This window comes from Asterias rubens, chromosome 19, assembly GCF_902459465.1.
Source record: "Asterias rubens chromosome 19, eAstRub1.3, whole genome shotgun sequence".
Taxonomy (NCBI): domain Eukaryota; kingdom Metazoa; phylum Echinodermata; class Asteroidea; order Forcipulatida; family Asteriidae; genus Asterias; species Asterias rubens.
The window spans coordinates 6,262,594-6,282,535 of NC_047080.1; the positions used below are offsets into that span (position 1 = coordinate 6,262,594).

At 39.6% G+C, this 19,942-nt stretch overlaps 1 protein-coding gene across 1 annotated transcript in view; it reads left to right on the top strand.

Moving 5' to 3' along the window:
* Positions 1 to 4,299: 4,299 nt before the first annotated feature.
* Positions 4,300 to 19,942, top strand: part of LOC117303323 (sushi, von Willebrand factor type A, EGF and pentraxin domain-containing protein 1-like) — a 31,464-nt gene continuing 15,821 nt past the window's right edge. Inside the window, exons 1-12 of the mRNA XM_033787490.1 lie at positions 4,300 to 4,408; positions 5,460 to 5,591; positions 8,287 to 8,493; positions 9,489 to 9,677; positions 10,453 to 10,629; positions 11,135 to 11,311; positions 15,826 to 16,014; positions 16,870 to 17,064; positions 17,493 to 17,687; positions 17,868 to 17,981; positions 18,528 to 18,719; positions 19,071 to 19,271. Coding sequence (XP_033643381.1) covers positions 4,300 to 4,408; positions 5,460 to 5,591; positions 8,287 to 8,493; positions 9,489 to 9,677; positions 10,453 to 10,629; positions 11,135 to 11,311; positions 15,826 to 16,014; positions 16,870 to 17,064; positions 17,493 to 17,687; positions 17,868 to 17,981; positions 18,528 to 18,719; positions 19,071 to 19,271 — 2,077 coding nt within the window. The remainder of the gene's footprint in view (positions 4,409 to 5,459; positions 5,592 to 8,286; positions 8,494 to 9,488; positions 9,678 to 10,452; positions 10,630 to 11,134; positions 11,312 to 15,825; positions 16,015 to 16,869; positions 17,065 to 17,492; positions 17,688 to 17,867; positions 17,982 to 18,527; positions 18,720 to 19,070; positions 19,272 to 19,942) is intronic.

Consider the following 19,942-nt stretch of genomic DNA (forward strand, 5'->3'; position numbering starts at 1 on the left):
TACAAATATGAACAAAACTTACATAGGCCCTACGTCATCACATTTTTTTGTTTTTATTTTTTTAAACAAATAACGTGATGATGTATATTAATTTTAAAAACAGCTCAACTTAAATCTTGCGAACGAAATGTGGTATAATTAAACAAATTACTGCATTAGGCTTGCCATACATGAATTGTGACATCACAATTAAAAGACACTTTTCGAAGTCATCTACTATGAAAGTACATCACATTTGTTGTTTTGCTAGTCTAGTTTGCCGTAATGACTCTACTCGGAGAGTAGCACTTATTTTTTTATATTTTCTTTTTGACTTGCTGCCGAAGGACTTGAAAGTGACGCCTAACTATAAGCTGTCCATTATTATTTATGTGTAGGTACCGGTAGGTATCGATGAGCCACCAGGTACACCTAATTGTTGACTGCAACTCAGGAAATCAACGGAGCTGGACAGATGTTTGTTCCTTCTGTGAAATGGGAAATTGAGGGGAATCCCCACTCCCTCTTATCTCTTCCGAGGACATGCATCGCATGAATTCGTTTCCTGGCATTGTCCTTCACGAGGAAGCGACTGTTTTTCCATATCTTGAACCATAGACTTGACTCAAATCCCAATCTCGCGATAATTCTTCTATTTTCAGTCCAATTTCCTAATATCACAAAACCCAATATACGAGAACGGGACTTGAATCAAGTCTACTTGAACCCCGGGTCTGACTTCCACCTGCTTCTGGTTTAACATTTTGCATACAGCTGTTTATTCTACACACCCTACTCCCCCCAAAGCTCTGTATTTGAGTATTTTAAAGAAATGCTAATATTGTAAGGATATTCAGAATACGTACTGAAAACTGATCGGGATAGGGCAATGTGGTTTTGATCGATATTATTTCGATAATGTAGGTCTACTGAGAAAAACAATACAGATTTGATCTCAAGATCTCAAGAACAAAAATAATATTTTATTTACGCTCACGTTTACGTTAAAGGCAGTAGACACTATTGGTAACTACTCAAAGTAATTATTAGCATAATACCTGACTTGGTAATTAAATGAGCAGAGGAGAGAGGTTGATATAAAACATTGTAAATACGGCTCCCTCTGAAGTGACGTAGTTTTCGAGAAAGAAGTAATTTTCTACAAATTTGATTTCGAGACCTCAAGTCTAGAGTTTGAGGTCTCGAAATCAAGCATCTGAAAGCACACAACTTCGTGTGACCAGGGTGTTTTTTCTTTCATTATTATCTCGCAACTTCGACGACCTAATTGAGCTAAAAATTTCACAGGTTTGTTATTTTATGCATAGTGAGATACACTAAGTGCGAAGACTTGTCTTTGACAATTACCAATAGTGTCCAGTGTCTTTAATAAGTAACAAAGCACAAAGGAAAGTGTATGTGTAAACTTTAAATAATTTTGGGTTGAACAAAGACATTAACAGAGGGTGATTTGAACCAACGACTCCCAGATTAACGTGCCAGCGCGCTCGTATACCAACTGAGCTATTATCTCTATAGGAGCTGGGGTGGATTTCACAAAGGTAGTCCTAACTTAGGACTAGTCCTAGGCAATGCTAAGAGATAGGACCAGTCATAAGTTAGGACCAGTAACTCATCCTAACTTAGGACTGGTCCTATCTCTTAGCATTGCCTAGGACTAGTCCTAAGTTAGGACTACCTTTGTGAAATCCACCCCTGTAGATGTATGGACTGACGTGGAACTAGAACATAATGAAGGGGAATGAATTGGGGTGGGGGTCGGAGGAATATAGCAGCAACATTTTGACTATGGAATTGTGTTTTGAACTCGAACTTACTCGTAAGTTGCTAAATCCGCAATTGCTGTGATAAAACAAACCTAGCGTGCCTGGCTAAATATTTTACCTTCTGTAATTAACTAATCTTTCAAACACATGATAAATTATCGCATTTGTGATCATGTTTTTGTGGACGTTGATTTGAGCAGAAAGCAATGGATTCTTAAAAAAACACAAAAAGTCATTAAACTCATTGAGCAGAACGTTGGATGTCCGTGTAATTTGGCGCGGCTTGATGAATTCATCTTTCTTCCCAGCGACTTTAATTGTACGATAATTAATATGCTCAAACAGTATTTTTCAAAATTGTAAAATTATTCATAAATTGTAAGGTGGTATTAAATAAAGAAATTTTATATTTTAATCCTAATTAAAAAAGATAACACATTTTTTTAAAGATAAAATACGCCGATTTGGCGAAGATGACGTCATAGGGTCTGTTTATGGGCAAGTGCATGCGGGACATCTAGGTAAATAGTCAATTCAGACGGTGAAGGTTCTTGTTGACGGTAAGTTTCCTTTTAAAGCTAATGATCAGTTAGCCCTGAGTATCTGACGTCACACTCTTAGAGGCTCGCTCCAGTCTGCTGGTTGAGCCCAAGTGTACATTATTACCTTCGACTTTACATCATTTCACACGGCCTTTATGAGATTCACAGTTCAATTCGACGTACATGTGTATACACAAACCATACCTGTCCGTATCCGCAAGGATCAGTGACCAGTCTATTAGACGCCCACCGTAAAGCCGCCTGACCATATCGAAACGGGTGAGGGCTTGCGAGGGCGGCCGATGTGTAATTGAAACTCCGCTAATTTTTCTCTCCTAGGCAAAAAGAGAGGACATTGTGCAGAACGGTTTTTAGTTCAACAAATTACAGAGAAAGTACCAAAATACTTGTCGGTTTTATATTTTTTGAAAGGTAACCCAAGTGACTCCCCTCAATGCTTGAAAGAAACGCACTTTTTAGAAAACTTCACTTTTGCACGGCTAAAAAGTCAGATTGAGCGGATAAGACAATGTTTCCATAGTTGCATGTGCGGTGCACTCAAAACTTATATGGGACTGTTACTTGCCCCCAACTATAGTCACACTCAGTGAATCGTAACAAACGGAGGTGCAAACCAACGTAACTTCAAGGTGCAGGTGGGAGAAAAAGATATCCAATAGACAGCCTTTATTATAACTCCCATCGGAATTGTTTGAATGTGAAAGGATTCGGATTAACAAAGCCCACACGTAACCTCGATTTAAAACACATTCCTTTATCAATAGACCAAACCTAGCGAGATCTTGCCGTGCACCCTCGCACCAAGTTCACAAGACATGTACACACACCCAACACTTAATTTTACAAATTTTGCACACACAGCAACAGCGACAACCCACGTCACTTTGGATCAGACCAATCATGACGCAGAAAATTAAAAGCTTACGTCCCTCCAAGTTTATCCATTGACATAATTGTGCCTAGTGTCCTACAAGTGCTGCGGATAAAGACATTGTGGCTATAGTTTACTTGCCGATCCCTTATACTCTCTCGAATTAAATTCAACCCTCTCATGGCGGAGATACATGTCTAGCCCACCACATTTGTGTTGTTGTTCTATTAACTCTGTTTACATCGGTCCTGTAATGGCGACTGTGATAAGGACCGATGTATAAAAGAGACCCATAACAGCCCAACAAGGGTGGCTAAGATAAAGGTATACCCCGTGCTTTTCCAGTTGCTAAAACATTACACCTGTTTCTGTTCTCAAACATTTAATGACACGTATATGTACTTAGAGTAAGAATTGTTTCAACTTAAATGTTGCAGGCGTAGTTTTTAGACGTTACACCTAAAATAACGTGAAAACTTATCTAGCAATGGGTTGTTTGTTATAAGAATGATTACCAGTTTCTACAATGCGTTTGTGTGGCGATAGTATAGCCTACTGAAAACAAGAAGTCGATTACCGTATTGAGATGGTAAATCGATTTCTTTGTTTCAATCAAACATCTTGATGGTCAATATCGTGACGAAAAGACGACTTCTTTTGTTCCAGTGCTGTATTTGTGGCGAGTAGTAAATATTGTGACAAGTTGGCTCATTCCACAAAATACTTGATACCTTAATATATTTTATACGTTTGCATTGTTGTGCAATACAAACACTACTGAAAGGCTTCCCATCGTATGTGACAGTGCTACCGTATCTTTATCTAAATTCTTTAACGTGCCCAAAACTATAAATATTGCTGGAACGGGGCATTTCTTGCATTGCTGTCAAGCACACAGTTATAAACATGATTTTTTTCAGCTGATTGTTTTAGGAGCTAGATCACTTCGTTTACAGAACAGCTAAACGTTACAGTCGTAAACGGTTCATGTTTGACGTTTGAAATAAAAACACGTCACTAGATATTGAAACAACTATAAAAAGACTTGACAAAACAGAGCACTGGCTAATTGATAACCCAGTGATGGACCATCAGGAAAATGACTTCACTACTCTCCCGTACGTTGCCCTTTGTGTTTAGCGTGACCATCTTGCAGCTGCCATTGCTGAAGCAGACAGTATGTGATCAGCACGATGCGGTTATAAACGGTAATGCGATATGACTTCATAAATAGTTGCTTGATTATGTGCCATAATTCCATACTAAGTGCTACATCGTTAATTTCGACAACACATTTAGTCCGGAAAATCCGGGAAAATATGCCGTGTGACTCATTAATGTTCTTTTATTCAAGCTGTCGTACTTATACGAGGTGTCGGAACAGCGATCTTGTGGAATGTGCGCCTTATGTTTGCCGTTTCTTCAGGTTTGACTTTCAGTGCAAATACACGTCTCTTATTTTACTCCTTCGTGCTGATTGTAAGCATAAGGCAAACACCCTCATGTTAATATCTCCTTTGTCATCTGCAATTATAGAATAAGGCAGTTGACGACATGCTAACTATAGAATGTTATAAAAGAGCCAATTTGTGAACAATGATTGAGAGTACTTATTTTGGTTGACACCCATATACACCGATGTGCACTGTATACTCAGTTCTTACCCGAGTTCTGTCCCCAAAAATCACAGGCATATTACTCGGGTTGGATTCGAACCCATGATCTTTGCAATTCTAGAGCAGTGTCTTACCAACTAGACTACCCAGATAAGAGATGTTAAATTTGCATCGGGGACAAAGAATATTAATTTTCTTTTTTACCCATACACCGGTGTGTGTTAGCACTGTATACTCATTACTTTCCCGAGTCCTGTGAAAAAAATATCACAGGCATGGGATGGGTGGGATTCGAACCAACGACCCTTGCATTCCTAGAGCAGTGTCTTACCAACTAGACTACCGAGATCGCCCGGTAGCTATAGAGGCAGTTCGAGTCCTATGTTTTGGCAGCGGGTACCGCAACGCGCAACGACATAAGAGATGTTAAATTTGCATCGGGGATCACCATAGACCACCGAGATTTACCCGGTCGCTAGAGGCAGTTCGAATCCTACGTTTGATTGAGAGATACCTATTAGTGACCACTATATCTATCACTGTGACTTAATGTCAGTTGTTTGACACATTCTGGGTTTTTTGTACTTTATATAATTATTTTGTATTGTGGTTCCTATTGAAACACCATTCTTTTATTTTACAGACTGTAATGACAAGGATTTATATTATTCACTTCATCACATCTGCAAGAAACCTTGTACATCTGCAGAGAACTGTAACAACACAGAGCAGTGTGTATGTGATGGAAGGTGTGGCCCAAGCTGCATCGTTGTGGGTAAGTGAAGTCGAAATGCCATCACAAGGCAACGACAGTTTGGATTTTACAATCTAACAATTTCGGGGATCTTTCGAAATGTTGTTTACCATAGATATATATAGACCATTCAAAGTGCTGCACGCTGCCTGAATACAATAGAAATAAAAAGTGAACGTTATAATAACGGTTTTCAAAAAACAATTATGATGGCACAATGAATTATGGTACGGTTCGATACATTTTTTTTTAGCCCTCAAGTCTTTGCTCTGCCACCCCCCCCCCCCCCCCCAAGTGTCTGATTACACCACTTCTGTTAATGAGATACTGGACAATGCAATGAAGAAAACAAATTTATCGAATACAGTCCTTGAAGTCGTTCGACGAAGGGCTTGAGCGCCACCAACACAATTATGACCCACCATCGGCTCAGGATAAGTAATGCATAAATAACAGGAAAAGTGCTGGCAGATTCCCCTACATAAAACATTACATTATTGTACACAATGCGCGTAATCTTGTCTCTGTTTGCACGATTCAGAGAATGAAATATACGTTAGTTTCTTAAATTGTACATCTTCCTATCCCATGATTGTACACAGTCAAGCATGTGTTTAGAATTGCAAAACTGATATTTTTGCCCATCAAAATCACGATGCCGAGATTGTCAGACTATTTTCTTTTCGATCGAATTGGGCTTTTTATATCTAATGGAGACACTTGGGTAATCGTACAAAACGGGACAACTGCGCATCTTCCTTAAAAATAAACCATTTAAAAGTAAGCCACATAAGCAATCCCAATATCAGAGAAGTTATTTCATTTAAGTCAGGTAATAAGAAATCGGAAGAAACTTGCAAACATTTTGTTGCGACGATTCAATTGAATATGATTTACTCCACATCCTGTCGCGAACATTGATTTGGTATAGAATACGCGGCTTGAGTCAAAATCTATTCACGTCTTTACTTTTGTTGCATCTCGAAAATTACTAGTTTAAGTTGAACCCGAAATAAAAACCTCCCTGAGATAAATAATATTTAAATTTTGGAAATAGATCGAATAGAATAATATAAGTAGAAAGAAAGCTGACTCTCGAGTTGGAAGAACCTGTAAGCGGACGGGTCTTTCTGCTCTCGGCGGCTCGTAAACGTGTAGACAGCCACCCCCCCCCCCCGCCAAAACCCCAATACATTGTGTACATAACCAAATTTTCTTTCATTCATATCTCGCAACTTCGATGACCGATTGAGCTCCAATTTTCACAGGTTTGTTATTTTATGCATATGTTGAGATACACCAACTGTGAAGACTAGTCTTTAACTATTATTAATAGTGTCCACTGGCTTTAAAACATTGTCGAGATTTGTCTGCCATGGTCGATTGAGGCAATCGTCGTTACGGACAGGATGAATTCAACGCTTTATGTCCCTCATAAACTAATCTAATGGGTTAAAAATGTAGTCATTGAAAAACCTGTGCCCCTATCAAGAAAACTTCATAATATTAGCTGTGCCCGGGCACAGCAATCGTCTGCCCTAAAGGCCCTGTCACACCATGGCGTATCGCCTGAACGTAAGCCAACGTATGCGAAATATCGAAAGTACGTTGGTGTACGCTGATATAAGTTTGGGGTAAGTTGGGGATACGTCGTTCATGTTAAGAGCACGCTGTGATACGCTGTTAAAATTTTGAACACGTCGAGCCGGAAATTTCTTTTTGAGCATATTCAAAATTTCTCGGCGTCCTGAACGTGCGCTTCAAACGTTTGCATAAGTTCCCCGTAAGTTCATGGTACATTAGACATACCTTGACATACGTTGACTTACGCTTGCATACGTTAGAATAACGTTACTCGTAGGTCGGTAAACGTTGATGTACTTCGGCTAATGGGGACGTACTGCCTGATGACATCGGCGGGAATGATGTGCTTGAGATCGGAACGGTATTTATAGGCTACGTTCTACAGCGGCATAGGTCACGTGTTCGTTGTACGCCGAGGATACGCTGAGGATACGTTGAGGGTACGTCAGGATACGTTGAGGATACGTTGAGGATACGTTGAGGATACGTTGAGGATACGTTGAACACGGCAGATATATGCTACGAATGCGTTAGACATACGTACTCATACGCTTGCATACGCTGATTACTTTGTTATTAGTTAGTGAAACGCTATCAATGCGTAAGTCATACGCTATGTATACGTTCAATACGCTATGGATACGCTATGTATACGTCCTTTCCAACACCGAAGTCGACTTTTTTCGATGCAATTCGTTGGTAAAATGGACGTTCTTGGACTTTTGTGCATACGTTGGCATACGTTCAGGCGATACGCCATGGTGTGGCAGGGCCTTAAGACTGGTCTTCTCTCGAGTAATAACGAGTAACTCGTCCTAAGGACTAGGCTTAAGCTTGTAAAATTTCCTATAGGTCTAGTTCCAAGTTGTTTGTGTACATGTCAAACTGAGATCGATTAGAATAATCTATATCATTCGGTATACGGTGTGTATAAAAGAAATATGTTCGGAGCACAGTAATAATTATATAATCTCATTGATGTCAAAATAATGACAAAGCCCCGAGCTTCGCTTCGGGCCTAGTCATTCTTTTGACATCACCTTGGGCATATAATTTGAACTGTGTCCCTCAAAGTGGTCAATGTTTTTTGTAATATAGTCAGTAATAATAACATTCTGCCAATCCAAAACAGATTCAAGTCCGAGTTGTTTTCCACTGCCTGACTCCCCCGATCATGGGTTTTCTTGGTTGACTGTTCCCGATGAAACTACACACCCAGGACGCTTCGGATCTCAGCTCCATTACATGTGTGATACAAACTATCAACTTATTGGTTATTCACAAGCCATGTGTATGTCCAATGGACAGTGGGAGGAACAACCACCTTACTGCGTTCATCGTAAGTTCGTTGTTCTTCTTCTTCTTCAGCAGGGTAAGTGTTGCACACTCGAGCTCTGATTGTGTCCACTAATTATCAGGGTGTTAGGCCCCCTCTGTCCATATATTTTCCACCAGTCTGTTGCTATTGTTGTATAGATTGCTGTAGTCACTGCTTTAATTATCTTTTTGCAATTTTTTGATTTTGGGTTTTTTTTGGGGTAGGAGTTTTTCACTTCGTTGTTGGTTTTTGCCTTGGCTAGCCATCATGGCTAGTCAGGCGAGAGCTAACAATGGGGTGCCCTTCGACCCCTTTGTTGCAATGACACGCAAGAACGGAGTTGCCTTCCATACAAATCAAGAAATTCCTCTAAACAATTCCTCTAAACAATCGCTGTCTAAATGTATGCCCGATGTCGACATTGTCTCGGCCTCACGCATTTCCAATGGGCGCATACCAGTGTACATGAGATACAGAGCCGATGTAGAAGAGGCCGTTATTCAAGGCTTTCACCACGAAAATCATTACATCGAAATGACACACCTTGTTAAACCTGCCACCCGGATCGTTTTTTTCCAACGTTTATCCGGAAATCCCCAACTCCGTTCTTGCAGACAATATTTCTGATTTTTGTAGACTAACATCTCCGATCCGACCCATTTCCCTGGGGTTAAAGAGCCTAAAGCTACTGTATTCTGAATTATATTTTCATACTATTTCATTTATTGTTGTTCGATACGAGGAACAGGACCAAGATGGAGGCAGCACGATAACGGTATATTGCCCGTTACCTAGAAATGGCCGTCTTGATAAATTGTCCATAGAGTCAAGTCTTCATAGCTACATTAGTGGTTGTGTCACACACCGTTTTTGAAGAATGTGATTGGAACATTGATATTTATTTTATTCGGCAGGTGAATCGCAAGCTGACTGCACTGAATATTGATATTTATTTTATTCGGTAGGTGAATCGCAAGCTGACTGCACTGAGTATTGATATTTATTTCATTCGGCAGGTGAATCGCAAGCTGACTGCACTGAATATCAACAGCTGGAACATGCCTCGTGGAATCTTGTAGATGACAACCCAAATGGTGTGTTGACTGTTCGCTATGAATGTGAAGATGGCTTTACTGCAATAGGGCGGCAACAAATCAGATGTATTCCTGGTATAGGATGGGAACCACTCCAAATGGAATGTAACAGTAAGTATACTATTTCCTGTAATTAATAAAAACAATCCCTAAACCTACCTATAGAACGCCGTTGTGTTTGGAAAGGATATAGGCTGCGCCGTTTAAATTACTTTAGTTACATAAAGAAAATTGTGGCGAAAGACAACTCTTCAAAGTATTTTCTTTTCGTAATAAATTTATTTAAAGTTCTTGTGGCTGAACGTTTCAAAACATTTACCTATTTTTCTGACTGATATAATATTTACTCTTAAATGAGACTTATTAAAAGTATAGGTGAAATATAATTATGTATGTGGATTCGTGATTCTACCAGAGAATATTCTAATTACATGACTCGATTTAAGGCACTGGACACGTTTGGTAATTATCAAAGACCATACCCACTTGATGTACCCGCACCATATGTATACAGTAACAAACCTGTGAAATTTGGGCTCAGTTGGTCATCGAAGCTGCAAGAGAAAAAAAAAGGAATGGAAAAACGGTGTGTGTTTTCATATTCGTGATAAAAGGCTACTAAGCCTTTTATTATTTGAGTGAGAAATTACCTCTTTCTCAAAAACTATGTTACTTCAGAGGGAGCTGTTTCTCACAATGTCTTAAATCTACCACCAGCTGTCTATTATCGCAAGTAAGTATTTATAATAACAATTATTTTGAGTAATTACCCAAAGTGTCCAGTGCTTTTGATTTTCACGTTCGATTTAAGTTTGCTGATGATGTGTGCTTTGCAAACCTTCTTACTCCTTGGCTAGTACATTTGTTGATGTCTCTTTATACACAGTGCTGAAATGTGGTAGTCCTAGTATACCGTTGAATGGTTTCATAACGTCGTTAGATTTCCGTTATGGATCCAGCATTGCATACGGATGTCTTGACTCTCACACATTGCAAGGACCTGCAAGCCGTACGTGTTCAGTGACTAGCGGAATGTGGGATAATCAAGTACCAACTTGTCAACGTAAGCTTTGAATAAGGAACACAACAACCAACAACTAGTTCCTTGGCGCCAACCCGATTGGTTTTCACCTGCATTGACATTTAAAGAATACTTTTATTACAAGAATCTATTTGTAGTTTCATAAGATTTTTCATGTTTTCATTAAAGATGGAGGAGAGGGGAACAGGTGGCGAGGAGGGGGGGAGGTGGCTGGGATGGTGCAAGGGAGAGAAAAACAACACAAAGAGCAAACAAACAAACAAACAAACAAACAAACAAACAAACAAACAAACAAACAAACAAAAACCATAGCACCCCAACAATCAAAGAACCATTGAAATTTCGAAAAGAATCACAACAACTGACTACCAATAATTTACTTGATCGGATCATGATTTGGAGTGATCAACATTTATTTCATTCTAACACGTGTTCTGATTATATGTATTTATATTAATTTGATTCAAAGGCAAGTACAGTTCACGCCCATTATTTTACACTATCAGTTTCATTTTCAAATGTTTAGCCCAGTTATGCTCTTCTCCAACCATTGTCAATGGTGATGTTTCTTATGACAACGAAGCCCTGTTCATCGGCAACCTCGTATCATTTGAATGCCACAAAGGGTACGTTCTGATCGGCTACAACTCTACTGAGTGCTTGGATGATTTAACATGGAGTAATGACATTCCTGTTTGCGAGGGTGAGTTACAGTGTGTTATTGTCATGATACCGTGATGCTATGGTCTATCCTACCAACAAGGCCTAACTAATACAGTGATACTATGGTCTATTCCACCAACAAGGCCTAACTAATACAGTGATACCATGGTCTATTCCACCGACAAGGCCTAGCTAATACATTGATACTATGGTCTATTCCACCGACAAGGCCTAACTAATATATTGATACTATGGTCTATCCCACCAACAAGGCCTAACTAATACAGTGATACCATGGTCTATCCTACCAACAAGGCCGAACTAATACATTGATACCATGGTCTATTCCACCAACAAGGCCTAACTTATACAGTGATACCATGGTCTATCCCACCAACAAGGCCTAACTTATACAGTGATACTATGGTCTATCCCACCAATAAGGCCTAACTAATACAGTGATACTATGGTCTATCCTACCAACAAGGCCTAACTTATACAGTGATACCATGGTCTATTCCAACAACAAGGCCTAACTAATACAGTGATACTATGGTCTATTCCACCAACAAGGCCTAACTAATACAGTGATACTATGATCTATCCTACCAACAAGGCCTAACTAATACAGTGATACCATGGTCTATCCCACCAACAAGGCCTAACTTATACAGTGATACCATGGTCTATTCCACCAACAAGGCCTAACTAATACAGTGATACTATGGTCTATTCCACCGACAAGGCCTAACTAATACAGTGATACTATGATCTATCCCACCAACAAGTCCTAACTAATACAGTGATACCATGGTCTACCCTACCAACAAGGCCTAACTAATACAGTGATACCATGGTCTATCCCACCAACAAGGCCTAACTAATACAGTGATACTATGGTCTATCCTACCAACAAGGCCTAACTAATACAGTGATACCATGGTCTATCCTACCAACAAGGCCTAACTAATACAGTGATACTATGGTCTATCCCACCAACAAGGCCTAACTAATACAGTGATACCATGGTCTATCCCACCAACAAGGCCTAACTAATACAGTGATACCATGGTCTATCCCACCAACAAGGCCTAACTAATACAGTGATACCATGGTCTATCCTACCAACAAGGCCTAACTAATACAGTGATACTATGGTATATCCTACCAACAAGGCCTAACTTATACAGTGATACTATGGTCTATCCCACCAACAAAGCCTAACTAATACAGTGATACCATTGTATATCCTACCAACAAGGCCTAACTAATACAGTGATACCATGGTCTATCCTACCAACAAGGCCTAACTAATACAGTGATACCATGGTCTATCCCACCAACAAGGCCTAACTAATACAGTGATACCATGGTCTACCCTACCAACAAGGTCTAACTAATACAGTGATACCATGGTCTATCCCACCAACAAGGCCTAACTAATACAGTGATACCATGGTATATCCTACCAACAAGGCCTAACTAATACAGTGATACCATGGTATATCCTACCAACAAGGCCTAACTAATACAGTGATACCATGGTCTATCCTACCAACAAGGTCTAACTAATACAGTGATACCATGGTCTATCCCACCAACAAGGCCTAACTTATACAGTGATACTATGGTCTATCCCACCAACAAAGCCTAACTAATACAGTGATACCATGGTATATCCTACCAACAAGGCCTAACTAATACAGTGATACTATGGTCTATCCCACCAACAAGGCCTAACTTATACAGTGATACTATGGTCTATCCCACCAACAAAGCCTAACTAATACAGTGATACCATGGTATATCCTACTAACAAGGCCTAACTAGTACAGTGATACCATGGTCTATCCCACCAACAAGTCCTAACTAATACAGTGATACCATGGTCTACCCTACCAACAAGGCCTAACTAATACAGTGATACCATGGTCTATCCCACCAACAAGGCCTAACTAATACAGTGATACCATGGTCTACCCTACCAACAAGGCCTAACTAATACAGTGATACCATGGTCTATCCCACCAACAAGGCCTAACTAATACAGTGATACCATGGTCTATCCCACCAACAAGTCCTAACTAATACAGTGATACCATGGTCTACCCTACCAACAAGGCCTAACTAATACAGTGATACCATGGTCTATCCCACCAACAAGGCCTAACTAATACAGTGATACCATGGTCTACCCTACCAACAAGGCCTAACTAATACAGTGATACCATGGTCTATCCCACCAACAAGGCCTAACTAATACAGTGATACTATGGTCTATCCTACCAACAAGGCCTAACTAATACAGTGATACCATGGTCTATCCTACCAACAAGGCCTAACTAATACAGTGATACTATGGTCTATCCCACCAACAAGGCCTAACTAATACAGTGATACCATGGTCTATCCCACCAACAAGGCCTAACTAATACAGTGATACCATGGTCTATCCCACCAACAAGGCCTTACTAATACAGTGATACCATGGTCTATCCTACCAACAAGGCCTAACTAATACAGTGATACTATGGTCTATCCCACCAACAAGGCCTAACTAATACAGTGATACCATGGTCTATCCCACCAACAAGGCCTAACTAATACAGTGATACCATGGTCTATCCCACCAACAAGGCCTTACTAATACAGTGATACCATGGTCTATCCTACCAACAAGGCCTAACTAATACAGTGATACTATGGTATATCCTACCAACAAGGCCTAACTTATACAGTGATACTATGGTCTATCCCACCAACAAAGCCTAACTAATACAGTGATACCATTGTATATCCTACCAACAAGGCCTAACTAATACAGTGATACCATGGTCTATCCTACCAACAAGGCCTAACTAATACAGTGATACCATGGTCTATCCCACCAACAAGGCCTAACTAATATAGTGATACCATGGTCTATCCTACCAACAAGGTCTAACTAATACAGTGATACCATGGTCTATCCCACCAACAAGGCCTAACTAATACAGTGATACCATGGTATATCCTACCAACAAGGCCTAACTAATACAGTGATACCATGGTATATCCTACCAACAAGGCCTAACTAATACAGTGATACCATGGTCTATCCTACCAACAAGGTCTAACTAATACAGTGATACCATGGTCTATCCCACCAACAAGGCCTAACTTATACAGTGATACTATGGTCTATCCCACCAACAAAGCCTAACTAATACAGTGATACCATGGTATATCCTACCAACAAGGCCTAACTAATACAGGGATACTATGGTCTATCCCACCAACAAGGCCTAACTAATACAGTGATACCATGGTCTACCCTACCAACAAGGTCTAACTAATACAGTGATACCATGGTATATCCTACTAACAAGGCCTAACTAATACAGTGATACCATGGTCTATCCCACCAACAAGGCCTAACTAATACAGTGATACCATGGTCTATCCCACTAACAAGGCCTAACTAATACAGTGATACCATGGTCTATCCCACCAACAAGGCCTAACTAATACAGTGATACCATGGTCTATCCTACCAACAAGGCCTAACTAATGCAGTGATACTATGGTCTATCCCACCAACAAGGCCTAACTTATACAGTGATACTATGGTCTATCCTACCAACAAGGCCTAACTAATACAGTGATACCATGGTCTATCCCACCAACAAGGCCTAACTAATACAGTGATACCATGGTCTATCCCACCAACAAGGCCTTACTAATGCAGTGATACCATGTTGATTAGACTGGCTCCCGGCTTTTTATCCGCACGAACGATAAGAAGCAAGACATGCACTGATCTTACGGGTGCACCCCACCATAGCATATACAGTGCCAAATGCTATTAAATTTTCAAAAACACACGAAATATACCATCTCACAGCTGAATACAGTAGAAAGAAAATTATTCATTGACTCTTGGACCTTAATCCTCTGCTCAATTTAATATGATGAATCCTAGCCCTGGGCCCTTCGAGTTATTCCCCCTCCAAATAAAAACACCCCTACACCAGTGTAATTTCCCAATGTCCGCGAGGATCAATCTGTAAAAATGTCCCTATCACCTCCCATTCATTTCAGGACCTATGTCATCCAAAATACCTCAAGTTGGAAGTCAACAACCCCAGGTCACCATTGTATTTCATATCTTTGGGTCTGAAATCTGTCTAGAATAAAATATTTTGATGGCCTTCAAACAAAATGAATGAGGCCAACGCTCTGTTTGCTCCCTATTAAGTTTGGTACACCCTTACAGACCCAATGGTTCCATTGGATACAATGATTTCATTGGATAAACATGCTGTGACGTAAGCTTTCCATATCTGCGGTTAGCGGTTAAAAATAAGAGGACCGGATTCAAGCTCTGATCTTTGATCAAGTGTGGGTTCGAGTCCCGGTCATGATACTTGTGTCCTTAAGCAAGACCGTTGACTTTCCTTAAGGAATTGTCACCATCGTCAACTTGTCTTGTCTTGAATTCTTTAAGAAACTTCAACACTTTTCAGATAAAATCTTTCTTTGTATTAAGTATGTTTTCATTGTATTTATGTGCAGTGATTCAATGCGAACGTCCCGAAATCGTCTCTGCTGATCTAGATATTGTGGGCAGTCGGGATATTTTTGACTTTGGCGAGAACATAGCCTACGAATGCCAGAACAAACGGTTTCACAAACTACATGGATCTGCATCAAGACAATGTATCGAAGGCGGCCAATGGACAGGAGAAGAGCCAAGCTGTCATGGTTTGAATGTCTTTTTGGAGATTTTAAGAATGTTCATAATATTTGCTTAAAACCTTTATCTCAGTTAGATGAGAATGTGTCCAAAATGATTATAAAACAAATGAAATATTTTATAGCGCTGCTTAGCGGCCGATTTTGTGCTAACTGTGCGATTTCCATTTCATAGCGCTGTAACTTTATAATTTGATAAGCACACGAAAAGGCATGCTAACCTTCCGGTGCTTACCGCACTAAATATATTACGTCACATTGCAAATCCATGGTAATCGAGTAATACAGCCTCCCAATTTTTCTGTTAACCTGTAAAATTCGCTTGCAGCTCAGCAATTTTTCCTGCTACAATAAGCACGAAAATTTGCTTACCGTTAAGCAGCGCTATGAAATTGGTTCAAGTTTGTCAAATAACATGCTCAGAGCAATACTTGCATATACAGTGCGTTCCTGTGGCGTATCGGGGCGTTTAAAATGCGTGGTTTTCTTTCCATTACACCATTTAGCAACGCAAGTCAACCAAAGGGTAAACTAATATTGGACAACGCCTGAAATGTTCCAGTTCGCAAACCATCCGTTCCTTGTTATACAGACGTGATTGTGAACGTAGATATAAAACAATGAAAACAGGGATTAACTTGAAGGCGTTACACAAATTAAATAAATAACCATAATTTTTTGTAATCCTTTTATTTGTCATCAATCGATAATGTATTGATCAATAATACCCACAAGTCAATGAATATGAGGTTAGAACGAGTCAGCATCTACTGAAATGGAACGGGTACAGTTTGGTTCTTGTTTAGTTGTGTCTGTGATTGTGACTGCAGTGACAAAGAAAACTGTTAATTGTGTTTTTTACAGCATTCTGTCGTAGTCTGCCAAGTAGGATTCCAAATGGCGCATCATTCAACACGCCATCAGACACCATGTACAACTGGCATAGCGGGCAGAAGGTTTACTATTGTAATGAACTATACCGGCTCACTGGTACAAGTAACATCGTTTGTCATAATGGTAGATGGAGCAGCAATGCGTTACCATCGTGTGTGGATGAACGTAAGTAGGACTTCAAATTATCAACATATTAATAAAGGCTAATAAGGATTCAATAAAGGTATAACGAGATATCTGTTTTCATATGTGTGTAAAGCGAGATACCTCCTATCAGAACTGGTGACCCATACAGTATATATCCCTCTGTTAAAGGCACTGGACACTATTGGTAATTACTCAAAATAATTGTTAGCATAAAACTTACTTGGTAACGAGCAATTGAGAGATGTGGATAGTATAACACTTTGTGAGAAACGGCTCCCTCTGCTGAAGTATAAACGTATTTTTTTTAAGGAAAAAACTGTGTTTTTTCTTTCATTATTCTTTTGCACATTAACTAACAATCGTGTGAAAGTAATTTGCAATGTTGAGTGGTTTCCAAGACAGCTATATGTCATATTGCTAATAGACGTAATGTCACTTGCTTCTAGGTGACATTAATATGCCGCCAATCCCAATCCGATCTATGACACACGCTATCATAAATGGTGTGCTAGAAGTCAACCAACGTGATGAGGAAGTGCAGATCGATTGCAGAGTTTCTACTTTTCAAGGGATTCCAGAATGGAGGAAAGATCCTAACATTCGACCAGAGAAACAGTATGCACTCAGGCTTGACGGCAGGGGTAGGTTTCACTATAAACACACAATGCACGACCCAGACTTGTGTTGTATGATTAATCACCTGTAGATATCCAAAACGTTTCATTTCCGCAGGATTTACTAACAACTGTTGGGAGTGCATCTCAGTAAACAAAAACTACTTCTGAATTGAAATAGCACTTTTCCTTTCCACCTATACACAGGAAATCGCTGGTATCGTCTTCGATTAAACAACATAGCTCAATCGGATAATGGAGACTACCGATGCACAACCATAGCTAGAAGCAGATCAAGCGCCATTCGGATATCTGTTATACGTGAGCTTATTATCTCGGCATTTGCTACTGAAATGAAGAGCATGCCAAAATAAACTTGACTAGGAGGAAATTATGTTGAAGAAGTTATGATATTTTGGGATAAAGAGCACTCCAAAGTTAATAACGTTTTGATTAATTAATACTGTAGAAGACAAATATCATTCATATTCCTCGTTACCAGTTTTGCTTTAAAGCTATTTTCGGTTATCACACTGCCCTCTCTTCTAGTTTTGGTTACGATGATGCGTTCATGCATAATCCGCACCAAGCTAATCCGCATCCACAGTACTTAAACTGTAAACAGCATCAGAGTTCAGCAATCTCCAGAAGACGATCAAAGCACACTGATCGAAACGTCGAATTTAAACCAATGATTCTTTTCAAAACTACCAAACTTATTGAGAGATATTCATTACATGGTGTTAATACCGCAAACTTTTCCAAACCATAATCCCACCTTGCAAAGTTTCAAATCCTACTGTACTTTCAGTTGGCTTACCTTCTCAAGAAATGATTGTATAAATTATGTTAATCTGACTTCCACAGCAACATGTGAGGATCCTGGTAATCAAGAGGGTCGCCTTGCAAGCAGGGATACTGCCGGTGGTGTACGCGCAGGGCAAACTGGCTTTGTCAGATTTACCTGCGAGCAAGGTTATGATATGGTTGGTGATCACAGCCAGCTTGGATGTGATGTTAGCGGTAACTGGAACCATGATCCACCAGATTGTGTTAAACGTAGGTCTACTTCATGTCATTTCATTTATGAATTTGTCTGGTTCGGATTTACCATTTGAACCAGCATTGAGGTGTTACATTCATAAATAATGACAGTACTTTGTATGGTTATTTGATGAAGACGAGCAGAGCATTATGTTGGAAACGTCGACACCACATTCTTTTCTTTTCAGAGCAAAATCTCTTCCCAAAATACATTTACACATGGCTGTCTCAGCAAGTTTGCTAGTTGTAGTTATCTTTCCACACCATGCAAAGCTTTAAATAAATACTGTTCTTTCACTGGTGAAAATAACTTGGATGCTTTGTGTAATTAATACCCTTACATTTGATTATGTTCTATTTTTGTAGGTAATTGTCGCGATGCATACTTGTCTGATCCAACCTATGGCTACACTAGTGTTGCATACTTGTCACCAGATGGCACATGGGCTTCACAGACATTTCAATGTTACACTGGATATACGCTAAATGGAGACACCACGGTGTTAGATATGACGCTTGGTTGCCTTAATGGTGTATGGAATGGAACTACACCATCATGCAGACTCCGTAAGCAACACATTATTACAATTCCATTTACACTATCAGAGTAGTAAAATGGTGACTGCGCTGCTATGTACCATTTCCGTATTATTGTCAAAGTTTCATCTTTTATAAAAATGTAACTGAAGTAACTGAATTTGTATATTTTATTTTATAGAAAAATAAATGTGCACAATGTTTTCCATGCAATTAACTACATCTTTTGTTTAAAACACGTGTTGTTGAACATTGGGGGGGGGGGGGGGGGCTTCAGGCCAGGTCTCTGTTTGCCTTTGCCCGTAACAGGGGGTGAGGGTTGGACGCCCCGCCCCTTCAAATATTTAATCGGGCGACAAATTACATTATAATTGACAAAACAAGCAAAAGTCCGCAATAAATGAAGAAAATGTCCTCCCCAATAATGTCAAACTAATGTTATTTGTTAAAGAAACTCAAATTAATTCGTACCGTTATGATGTTTCGTTAGACATGTTGAGATGTATTGATATAGTCACACTGACTTAAAGATATAGAAGAAGTTGTAACGCACAGAAAATGAAATTGCAAGTATATGCCTCTAGCTGCTGTTGAGAACATAACAGATCATGTGTGTTAGTTGAACAAATCACAATCCAGAACTTAATGTGTTCCGAGGGTTGAGCAATTCTAAAAGTCTTTACTTTTTTATGTTTTCAAGG